Source organism: Cibotium barometz, chromosome 42 (genome assembly GCF_041138505.1).
Source record: "Cibotium barometz isolate CiBa-2024 chromosome 42, ASM4113850v1, whole genome shotgun sequence".
Taxonomy (NCBI): Eukaryota; Viridiplantae; Streptophyta; class Polypodiopsida; order Cyatheales; family Cibotiaceae; genus Cibotium; species Cibotium barometz.
Genome location: NC_141087.1, coordinates 46,595,751 through 46,623,549, shown reverse-complemented (window position 1 = coordinate 46,623,549; position 27,799 = coordinate 46,595,751). Strand labels below are relative to the sequence as shown.

Sequence of the window (27,799 nt, the reverse complement as noted above, 5' to 3'; positions counted from 1 at the left end):
CACTCGGAGTGCCTTGCCTCCTCACGTCGACGTGAGCCATCGTCATCGACCATCCTTTAGCTCCGACATCATCTCTACTTCTGCACTGGTCTTTCTACTTAGAGTCACCTCACACCTGAGGGCTCTTGTAAATATTTGCACTCACCCTTATAAATATATTCACTCACATATTTCATCTTGTGTGGTTTTGCTCCGATCTCTCATACATTTGGTCCTTTTGTCCTTTTTCACATAAACTGCATCCTCCTAAGTTGAGTAAGAAGAGAAAGCATTTGCTCATGTTATCATTTCCCAAGCTTACAAAGAAAGACTCAAACCATCACTAGCATACTGACAACCATGCTATATTTATACAATAGGAAAATGATATGCAACAATATATAATAAATGTAAATCTTTATCTCAAGCTAATAAAGCTAAACCACACAAAACAATAAACAAGCAGCCTCATTTCTAGATGGAGTTGTAGAGATATCATTTGTATGGAGCACAAAAAACTTGTCACAATGTGAAAACATAAGAATTAAGGTTATAAAACCTTTTAAACAACAACCCCATCTCTCTCTCTCTCTCTCTCTTACATCCAAACCCTTTTGCAAAAAAAATCCTCACAGATCATCATTTGTACTAGAACTTTCACAAGACTACGATAGGAAGGAAGTGGAGATATATAGACTGTGGCTGGATATGCGAGAGTATATACATTTTTCAGATTGTAGATTCAAAAGCTGATTTCATAGAAATTTCTATTCTTGAAAATAAAAAATATTGATCGAGGCAAATCCCTCAGTGTTTGTTGCAGTCATTAGGGAGCTTTGATTTTTTAAGGATAAATAGTATGAATATGGGCCTACAATGATTAAAAAAGGAAATCAGTTAATAAATAGATGTTAGACGAACATTAATTAGTCAATTTGCTGCTATTATGGGGCCTATTAGTCGTATGAAGGAAGCTCGTCAAATTAAATGTTGTCTGTGTGAACATGGACAATCGCATGACTAGCATCCATTCTGATGACCAGGACATACAAACGTCGTATCCAGTTTTTTTTCCCTCGTCATATCTTGTTTTTTTTTTTCTACCTTCCTTGCACTAAAATAACACGAACCAGTATTACGATTGATTGAGCAGGTGGTAGTGATTGATTGTTCCTATGGTTCGTAAAGAGGCTATTCTCAGAAAAAGAAGAGGAGGAGGAATTGGAATCCATAGTAATTTTCCTCATCATTTTTAGAAAATATCTATGGAGAGGAATTTGTCATAGCTGTAATTGTTTGGGAGAGTAGTAGGGGATAGATAAAGAAAAATAATAATTTGAGTTTGATTTTAGTTTTCGTTTTTTTCAGCTGTCGGTGGTCACTAGGGAAAATGTTTTTTTAACACACACACACACAAAAAAAAAACCATCACCTTGGTAGCTTCCGTCTCCGTGTTTCCGTGTTGGACGACGCGTCGCGGACCTCCGAGTCCAGCAAATCCCGCGTTGATGCCGTGTGTAAGCTACGCCCCCGCCACAGTGGTACAGTGAGAGACCGTTTTTCGGAAGAATCATTTTGCTCTCTCTGCTGCACGCTCCTCTAGCGCCTCTCTCTCTCTCTCTCTCTCTCTCTGCTGCACGCCTCCTTCATTTTGCTTCTGCCGTGATCAGCGTTGCTCAGGAACCTCCAAATGGACCCCCGACCTCCCCCCTTCTCAAGGTCTGATTTTCTCTTATTTTTCAATTCAAAATTGTTGTCATGTTCATCAGGGGAATGGAATTAAGAGCCCTTGTTGTTGTCTCGTGTGTGTAGTGCCATCGTAAAAGCGATCCGAGATTCCATCGTCAGTGAGGTAGAAGCCAGCATTCGGAAAGTGGTAGGGCTCTCTCTCTCTCACACACAGACACTCACTCTTTTTTTAGTAAACACACACGCACGCACGCACGCACGCCCCTCACTTTGCTTATCATGTCGATCCAACCTGCCTGCCTGCACCTTGACAGTTTCGAGAGGAGATGGAGCTTGCACTTTCCAAGCTGACAATTAGGTGAGATAATTTACCATTCAAATGAGAAAATATGGTTTAATACTACCTCCAACCTGAGAGCATTAAATACTAGAAAAGTATGAATTAAGACCTCCAATCCTTACTTATTAGCAATACGGTTTATATTCAGTCAAGAAAATATGGCATGCTGTGTCATGGTTTACATATTTTCAGAGAGGGAAGCTTTCGTTTTTGTATAGCCCTGTAGGAGCTCAAGAGTAAGAGCTCGAAGAAATTCAGGGCTTGCAACGTCTGTCACATTTATTCACTTGCAACGTCTGTCACATTTATGCAGTGGTAGCAACAGGGGACACAAACGCTCCCTTTGTCTAATGTAGGCTTACTGTTGGGTAGCCTTGACCAGGGATTGAACAGTTCTCTTTCTCTCTCTCAGCCCCCCCCTCCCTCTTGCTTGAGCATCCTTCCTCCTCAAGGTGAAGCAGCTTTGAAAGGAATCGATGACTTCTAGAGAGACCACTCATCAGCCACAATCCACAGATACTCATCACACCTCTCTTTCAGAATGGATTTTCTTTGTTTCTTGTGTGATAAATGGAAAGCATAGAGAATCAATTGCTTCTAGAATTCAGCCTTCTTATTTCAGCAGTCTCGTATCAGTAAAGCAAATACTTGGCAAAAGAAGAGAGGGAGGGGCAGACTAGTGTAGTGTTGTAGTTTGTTATTTCTTTCAATCTCTGTTGTGTATGCTTCGTTTGTGCAACTAGAAGATCAATCGCTTCCTATATAACATGTGACATTGGCATCTATTTTTATACCAAAATTTCTCCTGTTTGTGAATGGGTTTTGGGAGTGCTATGATTGCACTTTATTGTGTGTTTTGCATTCTGAGAAGAAACAGCCTTGGGAGGAGATTTGGCTGATGAAGTCTCAACGGGCACACCACCCCTGGACCCCTGCCCCCTGCTCCCTGACCCCTTTCACCCCCACCCAAGGCTTCTTTGTCTACCTGGTGATGGTTTGAGGTCCATGTTTACCTGGTGGACCTTGTATTCAACTTTGTGTCCCCTCCACATGCGTAATTAGACATGATTAAGAAGATGATTCCTCAGATGATGCAGGTACCGCTGCGCACCCCCTCCCTGCATCTGAGCGCATTTCTCCTGCTCTCCACCGCCCGCGTTTTCGCCTGTTCTCCAGCCTTCTGCCCTCTCTTGCCCGCCTTCCCCCCTCACCTTCCTCCTTCCCCCCTTGGCTGCACACTCCTCTCCACCCCCGATCGTCTCTGTTATTTCCGCCTTCCAGCCCTTCCTCCTGCCTCTCCCACATTGTTGCCTGCGCCAGCACCCGTCCTCTTCGTTGCCCTCTCCTCCGGCCCTTCGTGCTTTCCCCTCCGCGTCCCTCCTCTTTGCTGCCCTTTCCTCCGCCGCTTAAGTACGAATTACTCTTAATCAGGGTTCGAGTCGGCCCTTTTTTTTCCTCTGATAAGCACCATGGCTAATCAATCCCTCCGGCCCCGGCCAACCATCCATTTCTCTCAAGACGAGCCTGCGGCCTCTTCGCCAAAATCAATCCCCTCGAAGACGACGCTCATTGGAAAAATCTTTGGCTCTCACCCCAGGCTCGTAGCAAGTGTTGGCGAAATCGCCTTCCGACTTCACGCTTCATTTTAATATGTAAGGCTACTTGGGAGAAGATTCTTCCAAGTAGACTTTGACCCAGAGGAGGCAGCCTCACAAGTGCTCAAGGGCAATCCTTTTCCTTGGGGGCCAAAGGAAGATTTTTTTTCTACCTTCCAAGTAGACTTTGACCCAGAGGAGGCAGCCTCACAAGTGCTCAAGGGCAATCCTTTTCCTTGGGGGCCAAAGGAAGATTTTTTTTCTACCTTACACGAGCTACTTTGACCCTGTCAAAGAAGACAAGAAGACAGGATCCAATATCCTATTACTCTTAGATTCCGAGGACTTTCTCATGCTTATTGGCCATTGTTAGAGACCATCGGGGCAGCCTTTGGGTTGGACCTATAGGTGCCCATTAGCCTAGCTTTTCCTACTTATGTTGCCTAGGTAATGCCTCGGTTGATGCTATTCCTAAGGTCATGTTGTTGGCTCGTGACAATGATCCCTTTAAAGATTTTGTGTTGTTTTCGGGACCAAATGGTTCCTTGAAGCAACGTATGGAGACGTCATGCAAACTGAACAGTACTTTACATGGGATTAACGTGGGTCGTAGAAGGTGGCGCAAACGCGCTCCCCAACAAGCCGACAGCCTAATACTCCACCTTGGCCAGTCTTTCGCCAAGAGTGGCGGGTTGTCTCTCATGGCCACCCTCCAGGTGGGAATGTTGGGTTACAGGATGAGGCCCTTCCCAAAGGCAATGTACATGGTGATGATGTATTAGGTTAGAGTGATGAGTTTGCAAAGTTATCCTCGCAGAAGGATGTTCATCAGGGCAGAATGACTATGTTGAGTCCTCCTTGCTTGGGATGGACAATATGCAAGATGCACACACTAACAGCCTTTTGTGGGGTTGTTCACACATGGTTTACACACATACAAGCTCCAACTTATCCCAACAATCTCCCCTTCGAATCGAAGGTGACCCGAACGCAAAAGAAAGAAAGATACTATCTTCTAACCCCATCACATATTGTGTTGGAGTCAACTCATCATGCACACCTCCCGTGTCATGATAGTCCTCCAATCGCATAATGTAACTGAGGTAGCAAGGTCATGATTTCAATCACCCCCTTCTTCCTAACTGGGATAATTGAGAAAAGGAGCCTTTTATAGCATCAAGGCTTTTGTTACCACAAGAAAGGAAAACACACACAAACAAAGATACAATCAGATTTTTGAGGGACTTCCTGGGGCAGAGAACCCTTATTGACACACACATACATAAAGGCAGCTAGAATGCCCACTCATCATCTACCTCATCGAGGGAGACTTGGGCCGTTGCTGCAAATATCGTCTCCTCTTCAATAGGTTCCTCTTCATCTTGAATAGCATTTCTCTTGCTCTTTCTCCAACTTTTTGAAGCACTTGGCCTCCTTATTTCCCATTCTCTTGTGGTACCTACATTGAATCTTCTTGTTGGTCCTCCACTTCTATTCTCCTAGAAAAGCTTTGTCATAGTTCACACTATTGCTTGCTTGACTTTCCTTGTTTCTTCTATCTTTTTCCAGGAACAAGGCTACCATATCTTCAAATGACTTTGAAGCTATGTGTATGACTAAACCGGGTAACATCTTGCATACTTTTGGTGAGAACTGCCACCTTGTTCTCATTATCAAGCTCACACTTAAGACTAGTGAGATGTTGAACTGGTAAGTAGAACTTGGCAAAGTGATCACTTAATTCTTTATTATCTAGCAATTTCAAATCATAAAACTTCACCTTACAATTAGTGATTTTGTTACCGAAAAGAGTCTCCAGTTTGTCCCAAATTTTGCTTGGCGGAAAAATCACCCCGTGATACATTTCACCTTGAAATGGGGCAGGAAACGCCAAAATGTTTCACCCCTCGACAAGTGCTTACTGAAACGCTTGATTGAAACGGCTACACACATACACCCAACATACATACGCACACACATAACTGTATACATACACATATGAATACACACATGACATATGCCATGTATATATGTACGTATGTATTTATGTATATATGTAAGTGTGTGTACGTATGTATGTAATGCGCACGTGAGAGAGAGAGAGAGAGAGACTTGAAACTAAGAACACGAAACAGTGTTTCAAGGTTTCACGAAACGCAAAACACGTTTTAGTATTAGTCCATGTGATGAATGAGAGTGTCTACCAAATTGGGACCGATTAGTGCAATAGCTCTCTAGTTGCGTTGTTGCCACAACTTTTGCTTTTTTGGCTTGTTGGCTCTTGGGTATTCATCATCTCCAGAGATTATACTCTAGACGCCCCCCCTCATCAAGAGAAGTGGCATCTTGGTTTGTCGAGTACCATACCTAGTAACCCAGCACCAGAGAGCCATAATGTTGTTGTAGGGGCTTCAATGTCGATACAGAGGGTTGTTTTTTACAAAAGCCAGAGGGTTGTTTTTTACAAAAGCCCTAATTTTTCTGGCTATTGTAGGCTTCAATTATGTCAATTTCTTTGATTTTTAGAGAAACCTCCAATTTTTATAGTGCAGGAGCCTCGATTTTTTTCCAATTTTATCAATTTTGTTGAAAATAAAAAATGCCCCAATTTTTTTGTAGTTGCAGGAGCTTCAATTAGATTAATTTGCCCATTTGGACTTTTTCACTTGATTAAAAAAAAAACACTATATATATCTATATATTCGTTGTCGTAAAGTGCAAGCTGGACGCACAGAAGCTGTAGAGGAGCGCTGCTGCAACAGAGGCAATCGAGGGAGGCCGCAGAGGTGGTTGTGTGCCGATGGCTGATGATGGGTAGCTGGATGACGACGACGGAGGTGAGCTTTGTGAACCGTGGCGAAGTCTGATGGGGACTTCAAGCCTAAGGCTTAAAGACCTAATGCCTTGACCCGGGCGGAGAACTTGGTGGTGAGCGCAGCACGACGGCCACCTTTTCACTTTTGCGCGACAGGACGCAAAAGTGAAAAGGTGAGCGAATACACCAAAGTTCGAACGAGGAGATTTCAGTTGGGGCTGACGAAGAGGCAGCGTGCAGGTCGGCACCAAGATGGTCAAGGTTGCGCAAATGGATTGGGGTGAAGACCAAGCTCTGATACGAATTTGTGTGAGAGTAAGCTAGAGTTAGAGAAGAGCCAGCAGGCTATGGAGAGAGAGAGAGAAAGAAAGATATATTAACGGGCCGAAATGGCCCATGAGATACAAGCCTTTAGTTATATAGGCTTTTCCCAGTATCAAACCATTTGACCTTGCTTATCCACCCCCTAAGAGGTGGTTCACATGTGACTACACACTTACAACCTTTTATGGGGCTGTTCACACATCGTTTACACACATACAAGCTCCGACTTATTCAAACATGCACTTGGTATGGATGCATAGGATACGTCGCGGTCTTATGAGGCCTTGCAGAATGTCCAACAGGATATATGCCACGATGTCTTGCAAGGTACCCATGCATTGTGCACGTATGTAGAGACTTTGCAGAGTGTAGGAGATAATCAACATGTTGACATTGGACTTTGCTCCAAGGATTACCCCCTTCTACAACATTATGAGAGGTAGGTCTAGACTCCGGCCAAGCGGTTGCTTAGGTCTGGAATCAAAACCTCCTCCTTACCATGAGGATTATCTCATGGAATGTGTAGGGTCTAGTGAGGCTTCCCATGCGCAGTAGGAAGCGCCTTGTTATCCACCTTGCAATTACAAGTGGACCTATGGATGTGTTGCTTCTGCAGGAGCACAAATTGGATATGTTTCAATGTGGTAAAACTGGTAAGGTCCTTTCTGGACACACTTTTTGGTCCTTTGCATAAGGGGACCAAAGGTGGGGATGCATCTCAGTCTCAGTATCTCTTTTGCCTCATGTTATTGGCCATGGTGTCGTCATACTTGCTAGAGTATAGTGGATTATGGTTATGTAAGAGGGATAGAAGTTGGGTATCTTGAATATCTATGCGCCTAATGTATAGGGAGAGAGGGTGGGCCACTGGGGCACCATCACAAACTTGTACCCCAGGCTGATCATTGGATTGTTGGAGGAGACTTCAACATGGTTGAGCAGCCATTGAACAAAAAGGGTGGCCGTGAGGGTAGAAAACACCCCTTGGAGAGAGCCCTCCTAGGAGAGATTTATATTGTCCTTCTATGGCATGGATTGTTGGACAAAAGATGATTTCCAGAGGAGGCCTAAGGCTTTATCTTACTCATGGCATAACCGTAGAAGCAGGGATGGATGCATCTTTGTGCAGTTGGATAGATTTTATGTGGATGACTGTGCCTAAACAGAGGAGGCTCTATTGCCATCTTTCCTAGTACTATCAAATCAAATCACTGCCTGGTTGTCCTGTGCATCAGGGAACTTGGGAGGTAAAAGAGTGTACCCCGTGCTTGTCACATCCCACACACTCACTATTAGGACGTAGAGACCTCCATGGAGGTTACAGATATTTGGAGGCTTTGTGATGATCCTAGCCCCCGGGAGAGGCTTGCCTTGGCCCTGGAGAGGACTAGCCAGCACTAACATTTTTTTGCCTTGGCTAAGAAAGAAGAGTCTCTAGACAAGAAGCGAACTATTAGATGTAGGTTGGTTGCGCTTCAAAGGGAACATGAGAAGCATCTTGAGTTCCCTTGGATTCGAGATCTTTTGTCCAATGTTAGAGGGCCAACAAACTGTTATTCTTATAGGGATGACTTGAGATGCTTGTGAGATTCTTAGGGAGAATTTCATACTGATCCAAAGGTGAGGAGTATTGTCGGAGATTTTTATCAGACCTTGGTCTCTGTAGAGGTCCACTTTTATGCCCAGTCTTATTATATAGATGATATGTGCGCTTCTTTGGTTGCCCCCTTTTCGAAGGATGAGTTGAGACATGCTTTGCACGTCCTCTTGAAAGGCAAATGCCCAGGGGATGATGGTCTCTCTCCATCCTTCTTTTTACAGTTCTGGGATGACATTGGTGATGATGTTACTATTGCTTTGCAGGAGATGTGGTGTACTTGGTATGATGCCCCCTTTCTCATGGAGGGTCTTGTCCACCTTGTTCCGAAAGGTGGGAACAAGATCAATATTGGACAGTGGAGGCCCATAACTCTGCTTGGGTCCGCTTACACGAAGGTAGTGAGTATGAGGCTTTAGCTTGTTCTTCAGAGAGTTATTCATGATACGCAGAATGGCTTCCTCCAAGGAATGAGTATTTGTGATAACATCTTTTCATTCTAGGAAGTTGCGGAGTGGGCTAAATCTAGCCAACAACCCCTTGCCATTGTCTTGCCAGACTTTGAAAACGCTTATGATAGAGTGGATTGGGACTTCTTGGAAGGCACGATGGCACGGATGGGTTTCTCCCAGGAATGGATTAGAGGGGTCTCTTGCATGTATAGGGAGGCCCATAGGCTACATCACAGTTTTGGCATGCAAGGGGCGTGGTGAGTGCTTTTAGATCTCTCGTTCCATGAGGCATAGATGCCCCTTAGCTCCACTACTTTACCTTATAGTATAGCGGAGGCTATGAACAGGTTTCTCAGGGTTACCCTAGGGGTTTCGGGCCTTAGGCTGCCTCTTTGCACAGAGGAAGAGTTATTGGACTTAGAGTTAGCAGATGATATTGCCATGTTTTTAGAGGCTTCACAGGCATGCCTTTGTGCGTTTTCCATTGCCTTGGAGATTTTGTTTGCTAGTAGGTGCCACCAACAATTAGCACAAATCAGTGGGATTCTGGATTAGTGACTCTCGGCAGATAGATTGGGGTTTGGATGTGGGGTATACTTGGATTGAGAGAGGATGCACTGCGAGATACCTTGGTTGTCGGGTTGCCATTGACATCTCACTTGCACAACAATTTGTTCCTGTGCTCATGAGCATTAAAAGAAAACTTCAGCATTGGAGTAGCAGGAAGCTTGAATTGGCCTCTAGAGCCTTGGTAGGTAACCAAGTGCTACTGGCGACTCCTTGGTTTGTCACGTCGTGCTGGGTTTTTCATAAGGGATGCATTGGTCAGCCTCGTCAGATTATTCGGAACTTCCTTTGGTTAGGATTAGATGGCACTATACACACCAGGGCGAGAGTGGCTTGGGATACCATTACTATGCTTAAGCAAGAGGGAGGATTGAACCCAGAGGTGCAGTGTAAGGCTTTTTACTTTGTAAGCTAGTAGTTAGAGGATTTCTTCCTAGCATTTTGAGCCTTAGAAGGACTTGTTCCATTCTAAGCGTCTAAGGTCAGGTGTACAAGTCCTGTACATGGTCTTGATCACGTGTGCATTGTCCCGCACATGAAGCAGTGTCAGTCCGTACTGTGGCTCTTCTCTGGATAGTATGTCCAGAGTTCTCGATGCTCACCGCGCAACACAGAAGACACTATGTAGTGGAACACAACACAAGAAGAGACGAGACTACAGAAGGAATGAGAACACTTGCACTACTCAGAGAACATTGATACACGTCCTTCATTGTACTATGCACACTCAGCAGAGGTCACAGTGAAGAGGACGACACAGCTCAAGCTGATAACAAAACACAGGGTACAAGTGGTATGAAGGATGAGCATAAAGGATGTCCTCCAAGGTGATAAGGATACATGATAAGGATGTCCTCCAAAATGGGTCGAGGGGCCATACATGCCTGAGGTCGAGTTGGTGGCATCTCCTATCTTTGGTGGATGCCTTGGTGGTAGCGTAGCCTTTGGTGAAATCTCCTATCTCTAGAGATATCATTGGAGTGTTAGTCGGTGCCGTTGGAGCCTTCAATGCACCTCCTTGTGTCAGTTGTGGTGGTGCGTCTCCACTTGATGATCCAAATGCTTGGCGCCTCCATTGACTCACTGTGGCTGCCACACAGTCACGCTGTTGTGGTGGATAGTCCATGTGGGCACCCTTGGTGGACCGTCCATGTGTGGGCACTGGCTATAGGTCGCCTACCACTAGAGTGCTCATCATCCTCGGTGAGGAAGATAAAAGTAGGTTGCCTTGAGGATTACATATATGGGAAGTATGCATCTTGTAATCATTTATTTCATCTTTCTTTAAGTTTTGGGCGCCCAAGTGTGAATAAGGGCTGGTTGTATAAATCAAAACATTCTCATAATGCAAGACAATCCCCCTTTGTGCGAATTGAGTTTAGTCTTATCTCTTTGCTCTCTTGTGTCTATGGTGTGAGAGAGAGAGTTGAGAGGAGAGAGCGCTTCATTCTTGGTGCATGTTCCTCTTATGCTTGTAGAAGGGTGGCGGCGGAAAAACTCCAACGCTACCAAGTTGGTGATGGTGTCATTGAAGAGCACCTTGCTTTGAGGATGATCACCCTTCGATGTTGATAAAGATGCCTCCTTGATCTTGATGATGTTGATGGAGATGAAAAGAAAGAAAGAAAAGAAAAGATATATTAACGTCTATGGAACGCTGGAATGAGGGATTATCCTAGAATATAAAGGACCACACTCCTAAAATTTAGGAGAGTTGCTATTTTTGGCCCGACTCTGATGGAAATTCTATTCGCGTCATTACATCTGGAAATGAGCAGATACCAAGAGTTGGCAAAGTGCCTATGACAGAATGTCTACCAGTTGGGATATTTTTAGAGATAAAGTTTATGGAAGGACCCATCTCTTAGATTGGGACATGTGGCAAGAAAGTGGACCAAAGTGAGACAAGTGGCCTGACACTTGTTAGAAAGTGGATCAAAGTGAAACAAGTGGCCTCACACTTGTCACTTCAGCTATTGTGTGGCTCTCCACTTGCGTCATTGTAGCCTTCTCTTGCCATTTTAGCTCATGGGAGGCCCAAATCTATAAATTGGAGTCCTCTCTCTCTTCATTAATGAAGGCTCTCTTGCTGCACACTAGCCTCTACCACCGTTTCAGGTTGTCCTAATGATGGCTACTCTCTTTCTCTCTCTCTTGAAGGCTGCCCATGAAGAATATCGGCTGTTGGGGACTGTTTTGGAGGCTTCCATCGCGAAGAAATACTGAAGGCAAGGGTATTCATTTATTATGATTTCTAGCCATTGTACTTGTTGTACCAGCCCTTGTATCGGCTGTACCAGCTTCTATACTTATTGTACCACCCATTGTATTGGCTATACCAACTTATGTACTTGTTGTACCACCCATTGTACCGGTTGTACCAGCTTCTGTACTTGTTGTACTAGCCAGTGTACCTACTGTACTAGTCACTGTACATGCTGTACCAGCATTTGTACTTGTTGTACCTACTGTACCAGCCACTGTACCGATTGTACCAACCACTGTACCTGTTGTACCAGCCACTGTACCGACTGTACCAGCCATTGTACTTGTTGTACTGGCTAAATGGAGAGTTGTACTTACTGTACCAGCCTATGTTCCAGCTTGGTTGCCTCGTGTTGGGCTGTGTTATGGCATTTGTATATGGATAATCCGGCATCTCCCGTGGGGAGAGTAAGGCCCTCAAAGCTTGTACATGATATTATTCTCCTTGGGTAATGAAATACTTCAAGGGGGGGGTCGGCCCATTCCGGCCTCTATGCGGTGTCACACGTGCAAGCTCCATTATCAGCATTTGTGGATGTTTTGTCCAGCTTTTATGTTTTATGCAAAGTGATGATGGATATGTGTTAAGGTTGTGGCCATGTTTAAATGTTTTAATATGCATTGATGGTATCAACAAGTGTGTCAAAGGCCCTAGTTCCCCGGGCACCTGCCGCGAGTCTCATTGGTATCAGAGCATAGGCTTTCTTGGAAGTGGAGGCTTCCTTCTATCAATAAGGAAGAGAAAAGATCTCAAGTGGGGACTACACTATTAAGCATGGCTAGCCACTTCAGAGCCTATGAAGCAAGAGCATGAGCAGTAGACAGCTTGTTGATCTAAGGATTTATGAATTCACAAATTTTTATCTTGGAAGTGTGGAGTTGGCTTTATGTGCACACGTTTAGCACTCTTTCCATATAGATATTGTGGATTATATTATTAAGCTTACAAGCAAGCTATATGGAGATATATCTCAGGATATCTTAAGGATATGGTGACAAGATATTTCTTTTGGCTTCATGACCAACCTGGCAAAGAAAAGCTAAGTATACTTTTGCAAAGTTGGTGCTTTGGCTATTTACTATGAAGTGTTTTTGATGTTCACTAACCCTTACATAGCCATGCAAGAAGAAAGGTGGTATTGTTTGCCTTGAGATGGTTTCAGGGAAACATTGTTTATGGCTCTCTTTATTGGCATGGATTATATCTATGGAGATTTCTTAAGATTTATATAGATATTGGGCTTAACAAGCAATTTCTATGGATGAATTTGTCCCAGTTTATAGAGAAGAAATATTTGGATCTCTCATGGATATGATACTTTTATGGATAAAAGTCCACCTCTACTCCAAGGTGTGTGGTTAGCACGGAGTATGTGGTAAGAGGTATGGTATACAGGTCTATGGATTCTTGGACTTTTTTTTTCCGAGAAAAGATCCTTTCATTAGTTATGTAAAAAACGCCCGTAGGGCTACAAAAGAGATCTCTCCTGCTCCTAACAGAGAGAAGAGCAGTGAATACATCATGGCAGCCCGGGAGACTCTCCCTAGGTGCTGCAAAATACAAGCATCAGTCTAAAGGACTGAGCGGCTAAATCATACAATGGGGGGGGGAAAGAGCCAAACAGGTGGCCTGTAGTGCCAACGGGGGGATCCCGTGTGTAGGGTGTAGAACGGGCCGCAGCGCCAAGTGGTATGAAAGGCCTGGCGCCGTAAAATCGCCTCATCCGAGTCTCCCCGGATGCGGTCGTACTGTCCTCGCAGGGTGTGGATCAACTCCTGCCAAATCCCCCGAACAGTCTCTGCTGGTGGCTCTAATCTCCCCTCAAAGGCCGTGAAGCACCGGGCCCTCCAGGTGAACCAGATGGTGAGGCTGCTGAGGAGCTCCCATCGTAAATCCCTCTCCTGTGTCCAGCTGGCGGACGAGAAATCCGGTGCCGGAACCAGGCGAGGCTGGCCCCTAATAAATCTGATGGCCTGACTGCCCTGCTCCATCTCATAGCCCATAGCAGGCCCTGACGAAGTCGACCAAGCAGCGGCACCCCACGTAAACAAACCCTCTGGAGAGAGGGGGGCTAGAATACGCAGCATCCGCAGCCAAATCTGCTGTGCCTGAGGGCAGTCCCAAAGGCAATGTCTCTGTGTCTCCATAGGGTGGCCGCATCGGACGCAGGCCGCCGGAAGACCGCTGTAAACAAGCCAAGTGCCAACTGCTGAGCCCCTGTGGGCGACCAGCCACTGAAAAGCCGAGATCCTGTGGGCCTGTCGACTAGCCCAGAGCCGAGCCCAGAAATCCTCCAGGAACTCCTGTGATAGTCCCTGCAAACGCCAATGCCCCGCTGCCGCTGGAGAAACCGTCCTCCTCGCCGTCAAAATATGCCGTCCCAGCCGAACAGTATACTGGAAAAATGTGATCTCTGTGGCCTCAAGGGATGCATAAGGATCATACCACTCGTACTCTCCGGGGTCCCACTGTAGCCGGGCCAAGGGGCGCGCTGCATATGCCCATATACGCCAATCCGGGAGCACGTCAGCAGGGTCGGGGTCAATATGCCACTTCCGAGAAGCGGCAGCCACTACCCGAATCCTCTGAAAGGTGCACTCTGCAACCAAAGGCGACTCCACCTCCACTCTCTGGAGTCGGCCCTCATCCTGAATCTCATAATAGAGGCATCTGCCATCCTCAGTGCTAGCTCTGACAGCAATCAGGATCTCCAACTGAGTGAAGGCACCCATCCACCGTGGGGCCACTGGCTCGAGAGGTGTGAACCACTCCTCTGTAAGTGCCTCCTGAATATCATCCCTCATAATCAACCCCCCTCTGAAGTGACTCAGCCTCTCCACCTGGGTCTCCTCTGGTAGACTGCAGAAAGCCTGCCAGTCTCCAAAACTACGAGCTGGGCCTGCCGCTAAAGGTCCCCAGGCTAGACGAGGCCGAGAACCCAGCATATGACCCTGCTCTGTACGAACCGCTGGGCTCCAGATGAGCGGCTGCCTGGCCCGCTCCTCAACACAAGACGGAGGCCGCTGAGAGAGCCCCGGTCTCAGCAGCTCCCAAGCTCTCAGGATACTCAAAGCAAATCTGTCCTCCCATCCTCTACTGAGGCCTGTCCTCCTCATCTCTATGAATATCCAGCGAATCTCTGGTGCCCAAGTACCCCCTGCAGGAGGCGCCCGGGCCTGCAGTCGCTGCAAGAGGAGCTCTTTCCAAGGCTCAGCGCCTGGAAGCAACCCCCGAACAATAAGCTTCCCCAATAAGGCTCTGCTCTGATCGACTGGATCTATAATGCCCAAACCGCCCTGAGCCAGCGGAAGTGTAATAACTGCCCATGCAACCTTTGCCCGAGCTGGCTGACCGTCCCGCCCAGACCACAGAAAGTTCCTGATCAGCCTCTGTACCTGGCTGATGCAAGAGCTCGAGAAAATCCAGCAAGACGTAATGTACCACATAGTCGCTAACAGCACCTGATTTGCCACCACCACCCTCCCAGCCAAGGATAGTCGAGCTGTACTCCAATACAATAGCTTCTTCCGAATGCTCAGAAGAAGCGGGGCAATCTGCTGCTCAGGTGACAAATCGAGGCCAATCTGGCATCCCAAATACCGCACTGCTGTGCCGGGAGGAATCCATCTAAAACCGGGGTCCGGACTCCATGCCGGAGTGGGAGCACTACTGATCCAAAAGGCCACTGTCTTGCGCCAATTGATCAATGCTCCCGAAGCTGCACTAAAAACCTGGAGCGACTGCTCTGCCCGTATAAGATTGGCCTCTTGGCCATGCAAAAATAAGCCCGTGTCGTCTGCAAACTCAGCATCAAGCAAATCCTCCCCCCGGACTGGGAGCTGAAGTCCTCTCAAACCAACCTCCTCTGCCGTCAAATACATACTCATAGCCTCCGCAAAGAAGAGAAAAAGGAAAGGGGCGAGAGGACACCCCTGACGGATTGATCTGGTCAGCTCAAAACTCGGCCCCCGACCTCCTGCAATCAGCACCTGGCTGCGAGCTGTGGAATACAAAGCTGCCACCCCTCTGATCCATCCTGGCTCAAAGCCCAGGCGTAGCATAGTGCCCTCTAAGAATCCCCAATCAACTCTATCGTATGCCTTCTCAAAATCGAGAAGCATCACGACCAAGTCCTCGCCAAGAAACCTAGCTCGGGCCGTCGCCTCCCAGAAAGTAAAGATGTTGTCAAGGATACTGCGCTCCTTGACAAATCCTGTCTGAGTAGCATGAATCAACTCCCCCAGGAAGGGCTGGATCCTCAAACTCAAGGCCTTTGCCAAGACCTTGTATACAGTGTTGAGGATCGTAATAGGCCTCCAATGCCGAATGTCATCCGATACTCCCTCCCCCTTGGGGATAAGATAGATCAAGCCCTCTAAAAAGCTCTGCGGCATCACCCCAGTGTCCAAAACATGCTGAAAGCCCCTGCGGAGGCCTGGCCCCAAAAGGTCCCAATAGCGCATAAAAAAGGCCGGCGTCAGTCCGTCCTCCCCTGGGCAACTATGTCGCGGCAGGACCCTCAAGGCCTCGGCAAGCTCAATCTCTGACAGAGGCACACCTAGAACTGTGCGCATATGGTCTGTGACCCTCCTCTGCACATGGGCCCACACAGTCTGTCTGCATACATCTCGATCCTCAGTGGCTGGCTCCGCTGAAAGTAAGTCACGATAAAAAGCAGTGGCAATGGCTCTGATCTCCCCGAGCTCAGTAGCTATCGATCCATCCGGTCTACCAAGCTGGCGAACCCCTGCTCGCGCATGACGGGGTCCAGTGATCTCAAAAAACTCCCCAGTCACTCTATCACCAAGCTGCGTCCACTGAGAGGCCTGACGACGATAGTAAAACTCATGTCTCTGCTCCTCTGCCTCTCTAACCTCCTGGCGTGCCTGGCTCAGCTGGGACGCTACCCACTCACATGCAGGCTGCTGCTCCTGAAGGCGCTGTAGCGAAGCAAGGCTGCGTCTCAGCCATTGCTCCCGCTCGCGAATCTCTCCCAGTCGTGTCAAAGCTGCAGCGTGTAGAAAAGAGCTAAGATCAATGAGTCCCTGGGCACACTGGCCCGCTGCATCCTGGTCAGAGCACTGACTATCATGCCAGATCCTCTCAATGTCCTCAGCGAGACTGGGGTCTGCAAGTACCCTCTCTGGGATCCTCAACTGCAAGCTGGGCTCCCGTGTCCCCTCCTCCAAAGTCAGTATAACTGGCGCATGATCTGAAAATGAGGTGCCAGCAAGAATGCCGACGGAGCCCCCTCGCTCCCCCAACCAATCGCCCACATAAAAGCGATCAATCCGAGATAGATTAGTCCCTCCCTGCCGGCGATCCGACCGAGAGAAACTAAGACTGTCCTGAGACCGGGAGAAAGCCCCATGCTGCCATGCATCAGTGATCCTCAGTGTCATACAAAACCGGTCCCAAGCTGCAAGCTCCGTGCCGTGCACTGTAACATGACTGCCTCCCACCCTATCTGCCGGGTCCTCAAGCATGTTGAAGTCTCCCCCAACACACCAATGTGCGGCCTCTGGCAATGCATCTGTAACCTGAGTCCAGAACTCTGCTCTGGCACTAGCATGATTGGGCGCATAGATGTTGAGCACACCCAATAGCTCATCATGCATCCTCAGAATGACATACTGTGCTCTACCAGGCACAATGATCCCTCGATCCACAATGGCCTGCCGCCATGCATCTGCAATAACCATGCATACTCCTCCCTGTCCACCCAAAGGACCAAACCCTGCAGACCAGAAAGTGTCCCATCTACCAGGCATCACCGAACCATATCTCCGGATCCTGCTCTCACCCAAGTGGTGCTCCTGCATCATCAGAATGTCAATGCTGCCACCAACCAGGCATCTCTGTAGCTCCTGCCTCAAGCAGCCTCGATAGCGTATAAAGTGTGCTCCGCCAAGGCCCTGTACATTCCATGAGATGATCCTCATGGATGTCCTACTGAGGTGGATGCTGTCTCAGCCGTACGGCGGGCCTTCGCAAGCGGCTTGGATGGAGAGTAGTCCCCATCCGAACGGCTGCGAGTCTGCCCACCCGGTGTACTGCAAGAATCCCGGATCAGGCGCCAGTGGCTGTGACCCATGGCGACTGCCTCCTGCTCTGACATAGTAACCTCGTGAATACTCACATATCCTGGGTCGCGTGCCAAATCTGCAACTATGCGCACGACCAAATGCCGAATCCCGGATGTATCCACACCCTCGGGATCCAAGACAAAATGAGCCAACTCCCAAAGTCGGCCTAGCACATCTGTAACCTCCAAATCGCTCATGTGGTGAGAAAACTCAACTGCCTGAGTCTTCAACGTGCTGAGAGCGAGCTCTAGAGTCCACTCCCGGTCACAAGGTCCACATAGAGGGAACGAGAAGGCCACCGCTGAGTCTAGTGCCTCCTCCCCGCGGGCCGGAGGTATCACTACATGCACTCGGATGGGTGCTGGCTCATGGGGGCCCTCTGCACCAAAAAGCCGTGTGAAGGTATAATCAAACGCCGCCGAGCGCTGTCGAATGCCGAGGCGACTCAGCCGACTGCGGATAGATGAAATCCATGAGGCCCTAGTCGGCATAGGTCTCCTCTGTGATGCTCGAGCGAGGTCAGTGCTCAGCGCCCTCCGGACTGCAGGTCAGCGCCAGGGAGCTGCCAGGACCTCCCGGGAAGGCGAGGCGGGCGGAGGGGGAGGAGGGGGAGGCGAGGGAGGAGGAGAGGGAGCCGCTGCCGAGACCGGAGCGGGGGCGGGAGGAGGCGATGGTGGAAGCGAGGCGGTGGGAGGGGATGGGTGTGGGGGAGGTGAAGGAGGGGGAGCTGGCATCTCCTGGTCCTCGGTCGCTGCAGGGGTCTCCTCCTGAAGGGGAGCAAATCTGTTCCTCACGGGAACCCAGTGAGGCTGAGACTGTGGCTGCTGCTGCAGCGGTACCTGGGCGTGCTGCTGTGGCTGTCTCCCTCGACGGCGCCCCTGTCCAGGCTGCCACTCCGAGGTCTCTGTGGCCTGAGCAGGTGTCCCTGAGGCAGCCTGCCGAGCCGAATCTGTGGGCGGGCCATCCGTGGCCTGCTGCTGTGGTGAGGGCCGAGGTCTCCTGCGAGGGCAGGCCTTGGCCAAATGACCGACCTGCCTGCAAATGAAGCACTGGTTCGGGAGCCCCGAGAACTCCACTCTCTGATCTATCCACCCCCCCCCTATCCTAGGTAGCTAAATGACCTTAGGAAGGGCGGAGATGTCAGATACCAACACTCTGACCGAAGGTAGCCCAGCTGCTCTGGCCACCACTGAAGCTGCTGAGGGGCCCGTCTCAAGAACCGAGCCCACCAATGCTCCGAGCCTGGAGAGGAGCGGAAGATACTCCCGGCGGAGACCAGGGAAACAAACTGTAATATGGAAGAGGCGCTCTCCCTGCTCCGCCGCAGCTGGGTCAAATCCATGCTGCCAAGGCCTGAAGAAAGCCCGAGCACCCCTGATATCCAGAGGACTCATGGCAAGGACCTTGGCAACGCTCTGGGCGGCCTCGAACTCAATCTGATAATGTCCCCGGCCCAAGAGCTGTACATCAAGGATCTTGCCCACATCTGCAAGAAGGCGAGCCTGAAGTAGATCCCTGATCTCCCCTCTGCTGGGGCGAGTGCCGACTATACGGTAGATGGTGGAGTGAGCCTGAAGGCGTTCCACCTCTGCGGTGAGGCTCGCTTCCTCTTCCGGCGAAAGAGAAAGCCTGATGGGGATGACCTCGGGGGCGGGCGAGGGGGCTGCGGAAGAGTCCCTCTGAGGCGAGGCGGGAGGAGTCTCCATCAGAGTCTGAAGCTCAAGCGAAGGCGAGGCGAAAGTGGAAAACCTGCAAGAAGCGGGCTGCACACCAAGAGGCGGAAGGACGGATGACGAAGAGGGAAAAAAAACAAAAAACCCCCAAGGGGTGAAAAGCAGCACGACAGAGGAGGGAGGGGGGGGGCGGCGAAAAAAGGGGGAGGAGAGGCCCAGAGGGGGGGGGGCGGCGACAACGCGAGAAGGAGGGGGGCGGGGCGCTGCTGAATGGAGACGGGCGTGAGGAGGCGAAGAGGCGGGGGGGCGAACAGGCGGCAGCGGGGGGGGGGGGGGGATGGCGAACAGGCGGCAGCGGGGGGGATGGCGAACAGGCGGCAGCGGGGGGGAACAGGCGGCAGCGGGGGGGGATGGCGAACAGGCGGCAGCGGGGGTGGATGGCGAAATGGCGAAGAGGGGAGGGGGGCGAACTGGCGAAGAGGGGGGGGGCGCAGCGGCGAGGAAGGAGGGGGGGGCGGCGCAGCGGCGAGGAAGGAGGGGGGGGGCGCAGCGGCGAGCAGAGGGGAGCAAGCGGGGGGCGGAAGGAAAAAAGGCGCAAGGAGGGGGGGGGAGCGAAGGTGCGCAGAGCAGGGTGGAGGCGGGAGCTTCAGCGAGCGGAGAGCGATCTTTCTCCTTGTCTGGATTCTTGGACTTCTTTTCTAGGGATTTGGGTCCATGCTCAGGTTTATGGATTATTCTTTATGGCTCCCTTTATTTGTGATGCATTGGACTTATGAAACTCATGGTTCACATACCTTGTGTAGTGTTCTCTTGTCCTACGTGCTCTCTTGAAGATTGTTTTTACCATGTGTGGGTGGAACAATAGAGAGTAGATGGAAGGAAACATGGGCACTTCAGAGGGTAGTGTCAAGCACAACATACCGTGTGTAGTGTTCTCTTGTCTTACGTGCTCTCTTGAAGATTGTTTCTACCTCGTATGGGTGGAACAATAGAGAGCAGATGGAAGGGAACATGGGCCTTAAGAGGGTAGAGTGAGTTGGTGGCCGAAATGCCTATAAACTATGTGCAGCAGAAATGCTTATGGAACACCAGGTTATCTATGCCTACGAGTGATTGTTTTATCTTGTTACTTGAGCCCATCTCTCATCCAAGGTGTGTGGTCAAAGTACCAACACGGAGTGCAAGTGGTAAAGTGGACATGACGCCTGGTTGGCACGGGACTTATGTCTATGCCAAGGGTCATGTGGACCAATGCCTTATTGGCAGGAGACTTATTTTGTCTCACCCAGTTACTTGGGACATGGATTATGATATCTGGACTTATGGGAGTGATTTGTCTCGCCCATTTATTTTGGGACATGATATTGCTATTATGGAGACTTATTTAGTCTCACCTAGTTCTTTGGGACATGGATTCTTTAGATATATTGGATTTTTGAGACTGTCTCGTCTCGCCCACTTAATGGGACATGATTATATCTTGAATATATGGCTTGAAGCTTAAAGTTGCGGACAACTTTTAAGAAGTTGGGGAGGATGTTACCAGCCTCGACATTTTCCAGTATGAAAGAGGTTTGGTGGATTCCAAGACGTCTAAATATTTGGAAAGTACAAGCTTTGGGAATGGGAGATTATCCTAGAATACAAAGGACCATACTCCTAAAATTTAGGAGAGTTGCTATTTTTGGCCCGACTCCGATGGAAATTCTGTTCGCGTCATTACTCCTAAAATGCAGATACCAAGAGTTGGCAAAGATCCTAAGACAGAATGTCTACCAGTTGGGATATTGTTAGAGATAAAGTTTATGGAAGGACCCACTGTACCAGCATTTGTACTTGCTATACTTGCTATACCAGCCACTGTACCTATTGTACCAGCCACTATACCGGCTGTACCAGCCATTGTATCTTCTGTACCGGCTGAATGGAGAGTTGTACTTGCTGTACCAGCTCTATTGCATGAAGACCCGTGGTTTTTGGGGAAGAATCAATACCCACACGGAGGTATATGGATTATGTTGTTGGCTCGGCATTTCTACAGCCTATGTTCTGGCTTGGTTGCCTCGTGTCGAGCTGTGTTATGGTATTTGTATATGGATAATCCAGCATCTCCCGTGGGGAGAGTAAGACGCTCAAAGCTTGTACATGATATTATTCTCCTTGGGTAATAAAATACTCCAAGGGGGGGGGTCGGCCCATTCCGGCCTCTATGCGGTGTCACACGTGCAAGCTCCATTATTAGCGTTTGTGGATGTTTTGTCCAGCTTTTATGTTTTATGCAAAGTGATGATGGATATGTATTAAGGTTGTGGCCATGTTTAAATGTTTTAATATGCATTGATGGTATCAACAAGTGTGTCAAAGGCCCTAGTCCCGCGGGCACCCACCGCCAGTCTCAATGTCCCCATGCCTTCTTCCATCTGTCTAGTGTTCGGGCACGAGTTTTATCATGTGAAAAGAGCTAGGAGGGTCAAATAGTTACATGAGCGAACGGTCGTGCAGACGATACATCAATGCCAACCTCACTACCAAGGTTTCTGGTAGTGCATCCTCTCTCAATCCAAGTAAACCCCACATCCGAACCCCCCAATCTGCCTGTGGAGAGTCTTTAACCCTAAACCCTGCTGATTTGTGCCAATTGATGGTGGTGATTGCTGCCAACAAGACGTCTCCTAGGCAGTGCAGAAAGCACAGAGACTGTCACGTGCATGAAAGATGCCATGGACATTCTCAGATACTGGTCCAGAAGAGGCAGCCAGATAAAGAGTATGAACCAGATAGAGCTAGGATGGAGCACAGAGCACTTATGGCAGTATGGACTTGGAGATAGATGGCAGTCGGCTGCAGATGATCTGACGGGTATACGTGATTGGCGCAGCGGCTGTACTACACGAGACTGTCAGCTGCTGCAGGCACCACATGGAGTATGGGTAGTCCAGTCGAGCAGGCGTTAAATGATTTTATGAGCTGTGGATTGGCCGACCAGTAGTCGGCCAGTTTGCCAAGTCTTGATGAAGGCCTATAAATAGGCATTTAGGCTCCTTATTCTATTCATTCAACTCATTAGGAGTTGGGTCCTTAGGGGTCCCAGTTAGGGACAGATTTTGGTGATGTTCACCTTTTCCAAGAAGGCAGCCAAGGGCTGTAGATTAGGAGTACCTTTTTGTACCATATTAATATACTGAATTTCCAGCATATCTCTCTCTTTACTCTCTCCTCATTTACGCGTTTTGCATCAGCATGTTTCCAGTGGTGTTTAGGGCTGAAAGAAGACTCCCAGAGCTTCGGCGTGTTACAGAGACATGCTTGTGAGGCCTCCAAAAACATAGCAATATCATCAGCTAACTTTGATTCGAGTAACTCTTCCTTTGTGCGAAGAGGTAGCTTGAGCCCCGAAACCCCTGGGGTAAGCCTAAGAAACCTACTCATAGCCTCTGCTACTATTAGGTAAAGTAGTGGAGCTAAGGGGCATCCTTGCCTCACAGAACGGGAGATCTGAAAGCGCTCACCATGCTCCCTGCAAGCCAAAACTGTGCTATGGGCCTCCGTATACATGCAAGAGACCCCTCTGATCCACTCATGGAGGAAACCCGTGCGTGCCAGCGTGCCTTCCAAGAAGTCCCTATCCACTCTGTCATAAGCTTTTTCCAAGTCCAGTAAGAGAATGGCAAGGATTTGTTGCGTAGATTTAGCCCACTCCACAACTTCCCAAAATGAGAAGATATTATAAAAAATACTCTGTCATAAGCTTTTTCCAAGTCCAGTAAGAGAATGGCAAGGATTTGTTGCGTAGATTTAGCCCACTCCACAACTTCCCAAAATGAGAAGATATTATAAAAAATACTTCTTCCTTGAAGCACAGGCTGAAGTCTCATACTTATTGCCTTCGCTAAGATTTTGTAAGCAGATCCAAGCAAAGTTATGGGCCTCCATTGCTAATATTGGTCTCGTCCCCTCCTTTTGGGACAAGGTGGATAAGAGAAAGAGAGAAAGAAAGATATATTAACGTCTCCTAAAGGCCGAAATGGCCCATTAGACCAAAACAAGGTACAACTAATGATGATGATGTCTTATCATAACAAATCTGAAAGAAAGAATGAAAATAGTAACACACTAAGAGAGCTAAGAGCTGAAAGCTAAACTGTTGAATTGTCGCGGTAAACTCCTCCGATGGTGGGCAATGATGGCTTGAATCTGCCGATGGTGAGGGAGTCGTGGACGCAATCCTCATGGTCGTGGGCGTCTCGCTCTATAGATGGCAATGGGTCTGTCCAGGGTGACTCCTCTGGAGGGTGGTCTGCCAGGTAGGCCTGTAGATGGGGGAGTAGAGGCTGGTGGGGTTACAGTGCTAGCTCTGAAAAAATCTGTGAGGGCTCTCTGTCTAGGCAGCTCTAGTCCCACTGCCCTCCTGTTCCTCAATAGGCTCTCTGTGGCGTCTAAGCTCAAGTATGAAGAGCCCTAAGCACCTTTGGTCCTCAAAGTCTATGATCCGATGCAAAGGTCCAAAGCCTTCACGGAACAGGCAGTGGTACCTCCCTCGGATCTCATAGTAGACAGTACAACGACATATATAGTGTTCCTCCGACTCCACCTCCTGATGGCAAAGTGGCATATGCGGTCCTCTAGTGATATATCCTCATATCGACCTGTCTCTATCCTCAACCGGTGTGAAGAGGTGTGAATCTGTCCAATAGCACTCCGAATACCATGTGAGAGGTGTGTGTCCATGTAAGCATGGCGTATAATAAACCCGTCCGAAGAGAGGTGTAGAAAATGACTATGGTAGTGTGCCATTTTCGTGCCCAGCAGGCTGACCCATGTCCTCTCTGTATCTAGTCTCACAATGTCCATCCTGATCACCCGATTCAGCTCTGAATGGCTGAGATCTAAGAACGGGCAGTCCGGGCTGTAAGCAAAAGGCGGGAGTGCATCAATACTCATGCCATGCAAGGCCAGCCATGTGCGCATCTGGGCATACCAACACTGGGTGTCTCCCTCATCTGCAAGCTGTTTTGAGTGCTAGGCGAGGGTATTTCTGCTGAGGGAGCTCCCATATTCTATGGAGAAAAGTAACTGCACGGAGCAAAGCCTCAGTAACCACTGGGGCAACCCCCATCTCTGCCCTAATGATCTCATGTGGTATAGATGACTTGCTCCGAATCATGCGTGCAATCATCATCACTAACGGCCTCTCCATATGCTGCCATCCATCGTAATAGTCTCTCTCTGGTCCATCCTGTCCTGCCAATGGATCCCTCCTCCTATGGAAAAGACTAGGCCCCCATATCTCCGCTCCATAGAGAAGTGTCGATGTAACCAGAGTGTCAAATAGCTATAGTTTCGTGCGTGGCTCCTAAAATTGTATGTCTGCACACTGTCTCTCAAGTGCCCCCAAAGCTGCAAATCCTCGTGCTAGTCTAGCCTCTGCTGCCTCCCTCTTAGAAAACCGCGGCCCTCTGAAGGTCACCCCCAGGTACACATAGGATCTGACATACTCAACTGGCTCTCCTCTGCGTCTGTGTTCTAGTCACCCATGCTTGTGTGGTATTAAATGTCATAACCTTGGTTTTACCAAGGTTCACTTTGAGATCTTTGTCCACACAAAAAGACTGCAATGCATCCAAGTGTCTCTGTAGTCCCTCAGGAGTGTCTGAGATAAGCACAATGTCATCTGCATATAGTAGGATGGGTATCAACACCCCAGCTAGGCTCGCCCCTAGGCCACCCAATCTATCCACATAGTCTGAGACCTCATCAATGTATAGCCCAAAGAGCCTCATCAATGTATAGCCCAAAGAGCGTGGGTGAAAGCGGGCAGCCCTGCTTCACCCCAATAGTACTGTTCACTGCATCCGACAAGCCCCCTGGGGCACGTACTATGATAAACAATTGTGTTTATTAATTTAGTTGTAATATGATAAACAATCCAAAAAATAAGTGAGTTATTATATCGATATTTTCAGATTTATTCTAACACTCGGTCTTGCATGTTCATTGCAGAGCACCTCCAAGCCAAATATCTAGGCCTCCTAGAAGAGAGTTGTGTCTGCAGTTCACGGTAAACCCACCGTCTGATCTTTTTGCAGACGTCAAGATGGAGGAACAGTGTGGCCAGAAACTTGGTGTGCAGTTATTAGATGGAGATGGCAAGGTTGTTAACACAGGTCCGGAATCTGCAGTGAAATTGGATGTTGTTGCTTTAATGGGAGACTTTGACATTCCGGAGGAGGAAGACTGGAGTGCGGAGGAGTTTGGCAGGTATGTGCAGAGAGAGAGGGAAGGAAAGAGACGGCTTCTTTTAGGAGACCTGAATGTTACTTTGAAAGAAGGGGTGGGCACTGTGGGAAACATTATCTTTACAGACAACTCAAGCTGGACTAGATCCAAAAAGTTCCGAATTGGCGTCAAAGTTGCTGCAGATGAGTCGGGGGAAGCTCACATTCGTGAAGCCAAGACACGGGCTTTTACTGTGAAAGATAGTAGAGGCCTAGGTATAGTCCCATATTCTATATATATATATGTGCATGCATTATAATTTAAAATTGTAGGGGCTTTACAGGCATAATCCCAGAGATCTAACTTGCCCATCCTTATGGGCTGGAGATTTCCTCGTCGTTAAGGAAAAAATAAATAAATAAATAAATAAAATTAATTTAAAAAAATCAACAACTCAAAGATATAGTGGCAAGGTTGTGAAATCTGTCCTTTTTCAGCATATAAAAAGCACCATCCACCCAGACCTCAAGATGAAGTATGGCGCCTGGAGTACATTGGCAAAGGTGGGCAATACCACAAGAGGCTGAACGACAATGGAATATACACAGTCCAACAGTTTTGCGAAAGGCTTGTGACAATGCCTGACAGGTTAAGACATCAGGTAAGTGAGGTGTAATTTTTTCTCTTGTCATGGTGGACGGCGAGATGTAACGATCCTTCTCTTGCCAAGGTGGTGGGTGGGGGAGATGTATGTGAAGACCTTAATCTTTCTCATCAACCTCAGGTGTTGGGTCCATCTATGCCACAAAAACAGTATGATGCCACTGTGAGACACGCAAACGAGTGTGAAGTGAATGAACATCTAAACTCGTGGAACACCAACTTGCTGCACGGTTTTGAGATGGTAGGGTCTGAGGTGTATACATACTAGGCTCTAGCTGTGCTTTGTAGGTAATGAACTCTAAGTCTTTGAGATTATCACTGTTTTTAGGGTGCTGAGGGGAGCTGGAATGCCCACCACAACTGCAATAAACTTGTTCAATCAGCGGACTATTTTCCAGGTTAAAACCAATCCTCAAAATTCCCAGAGCTTCTAATCATGACATGTGAATTTGATTTGATCATTCTTCTATCTGGTGTGCAGGTCAATCTAATCACGTTTTCATGGGATTGACTGGGGGCCATATGGATAACAATGGCCCGGGGTTTGCATCTATGCAAGAGGTAGGACAAGGCCATGTTTGTTCCAAGTCTGCTGCCTCCCGCTGGCTGAAGATCAGCATGGTATTTCGCTGCACAATCTCCATGAAAATTGCAGGAGCTGAGTATCGTCAACGTCAGCATCATAATGATGCCATGGACTTTGAGCTCATGCTGGAGAAAATGTTGGTTGAGCAGGAAGGAAATGTTGGAAGGCCGTTATAACTGATGTCATCTGAAAATGGGGGATATGGAGGGCATGTGCCATGGATGAACTTGAAATAAGTTGCACATGGCAACATAAATACCAAAAGACTCGCGTGCATCTGCTTTTTCTGTTTGACTTGTGGGCTAGAGCCTGCTGGTTGCAAGTCTTTTACTCTAGATCCAAGGACTTCTACTCTAGATCCAGGCTCAAAAGCTTTGTATGAATTTGATCTTCTGCTTGGGTGTTCAACAGAGGAGGATGTGTAGACCATGTGCTCTGTAAAGAGGAACTTTGCGGACGGCTCAAATATATGTATTAGATTTGAAGGTACCATGCTAAAGGTGGTTTAGATACAATGATAAATAGAGTCTCCAAATATTGTCCTGATGATTTGAGTGTAGCTCCCCATCTCGTCTTTGGGTTGTCTTGAAAACTTCAAAGAATTGATTTTCAGGTTTGCATTAATTCTCAGGATTGCACTTGTATGAATACATGCCTCACATTTCGATCTTGGGACCCTCCCCATCGAATTCTATGGGGCATATCATATGCAGAATTAGTATATCTATTTTTCATTTTCACTATTCCCATGTCTTACACGTTGTAGGTCCGGGAAAGGAAGAAAGAGTATGCCATTGGCATAGGTCTCTCCCTCTGGGGAGAGAAGGAACCTTCAAGAAGCGAGCAGAGCTGCTGGTCATTTGCTAGTATTATCTACTTTACTTGGGTATCAAGGGACGACTCAGCTGCACCCTTCATGAAGGGTAAGAGAGACAGGGCACGAAGCAGTTG

The 27,799-nt window shown here is 48.1% G+C and overlaps 1 protein-coding gene and 1 pseudogene across 2 annotated transcripts; one reads left to right on the top strand and one right to left on the bottom strand.

Annotated features, from left to right (window-relative positions):
• The first annotated feature begins 1,478 nt into the window (after window positions 1-1,478).
• LOC147614548 (calmodulin-binding protein 60 D-like) lies at window positions 1,479-27,394 on the top strand. Of its 2 annotated transcripts, XM_086781103.1 has the most exons (8): window positions 1,479-1,698; window positions 1,792-1,855; window positions 1,983-2,026; window positions 25,384-25,874; window positions 26,097-26,260; window positions 26,384-26,503; window positions 26,591-26,660; window positions 26,744-27,394. In XM_086781103.1, the coding sequence occupies exons 1-8, from the start codon at window positions 1,670-1,672 to the stop codon at window positions 27,022-27,024; spliced, it is 1,263 nt and encodes a 420-aa protein (XP_086637229.1). In that variant the 5' UTR covers window positions 1,479-1,669; the 3' UTR covers window positions 27,025-27,394. The 2 variants fall into 2 exon arrangements, with proteins under 2 accessions (XP_086637229.1, XP_086637230.1); XM_086781104.1 differs by lacking the exons at window positions 1,479-1,698; window positions 1,792-1,855; window positions 1,983-2,026 and adding an exon at window positions 6,317-6,440.
• On the bottom strand, window positions 20,070-25,235 carry LOC147614549 (uncharacterized; annotated as a pseudogene).
• Window positions 27,395-27,799: the final 405 nt, after the last annotated feature.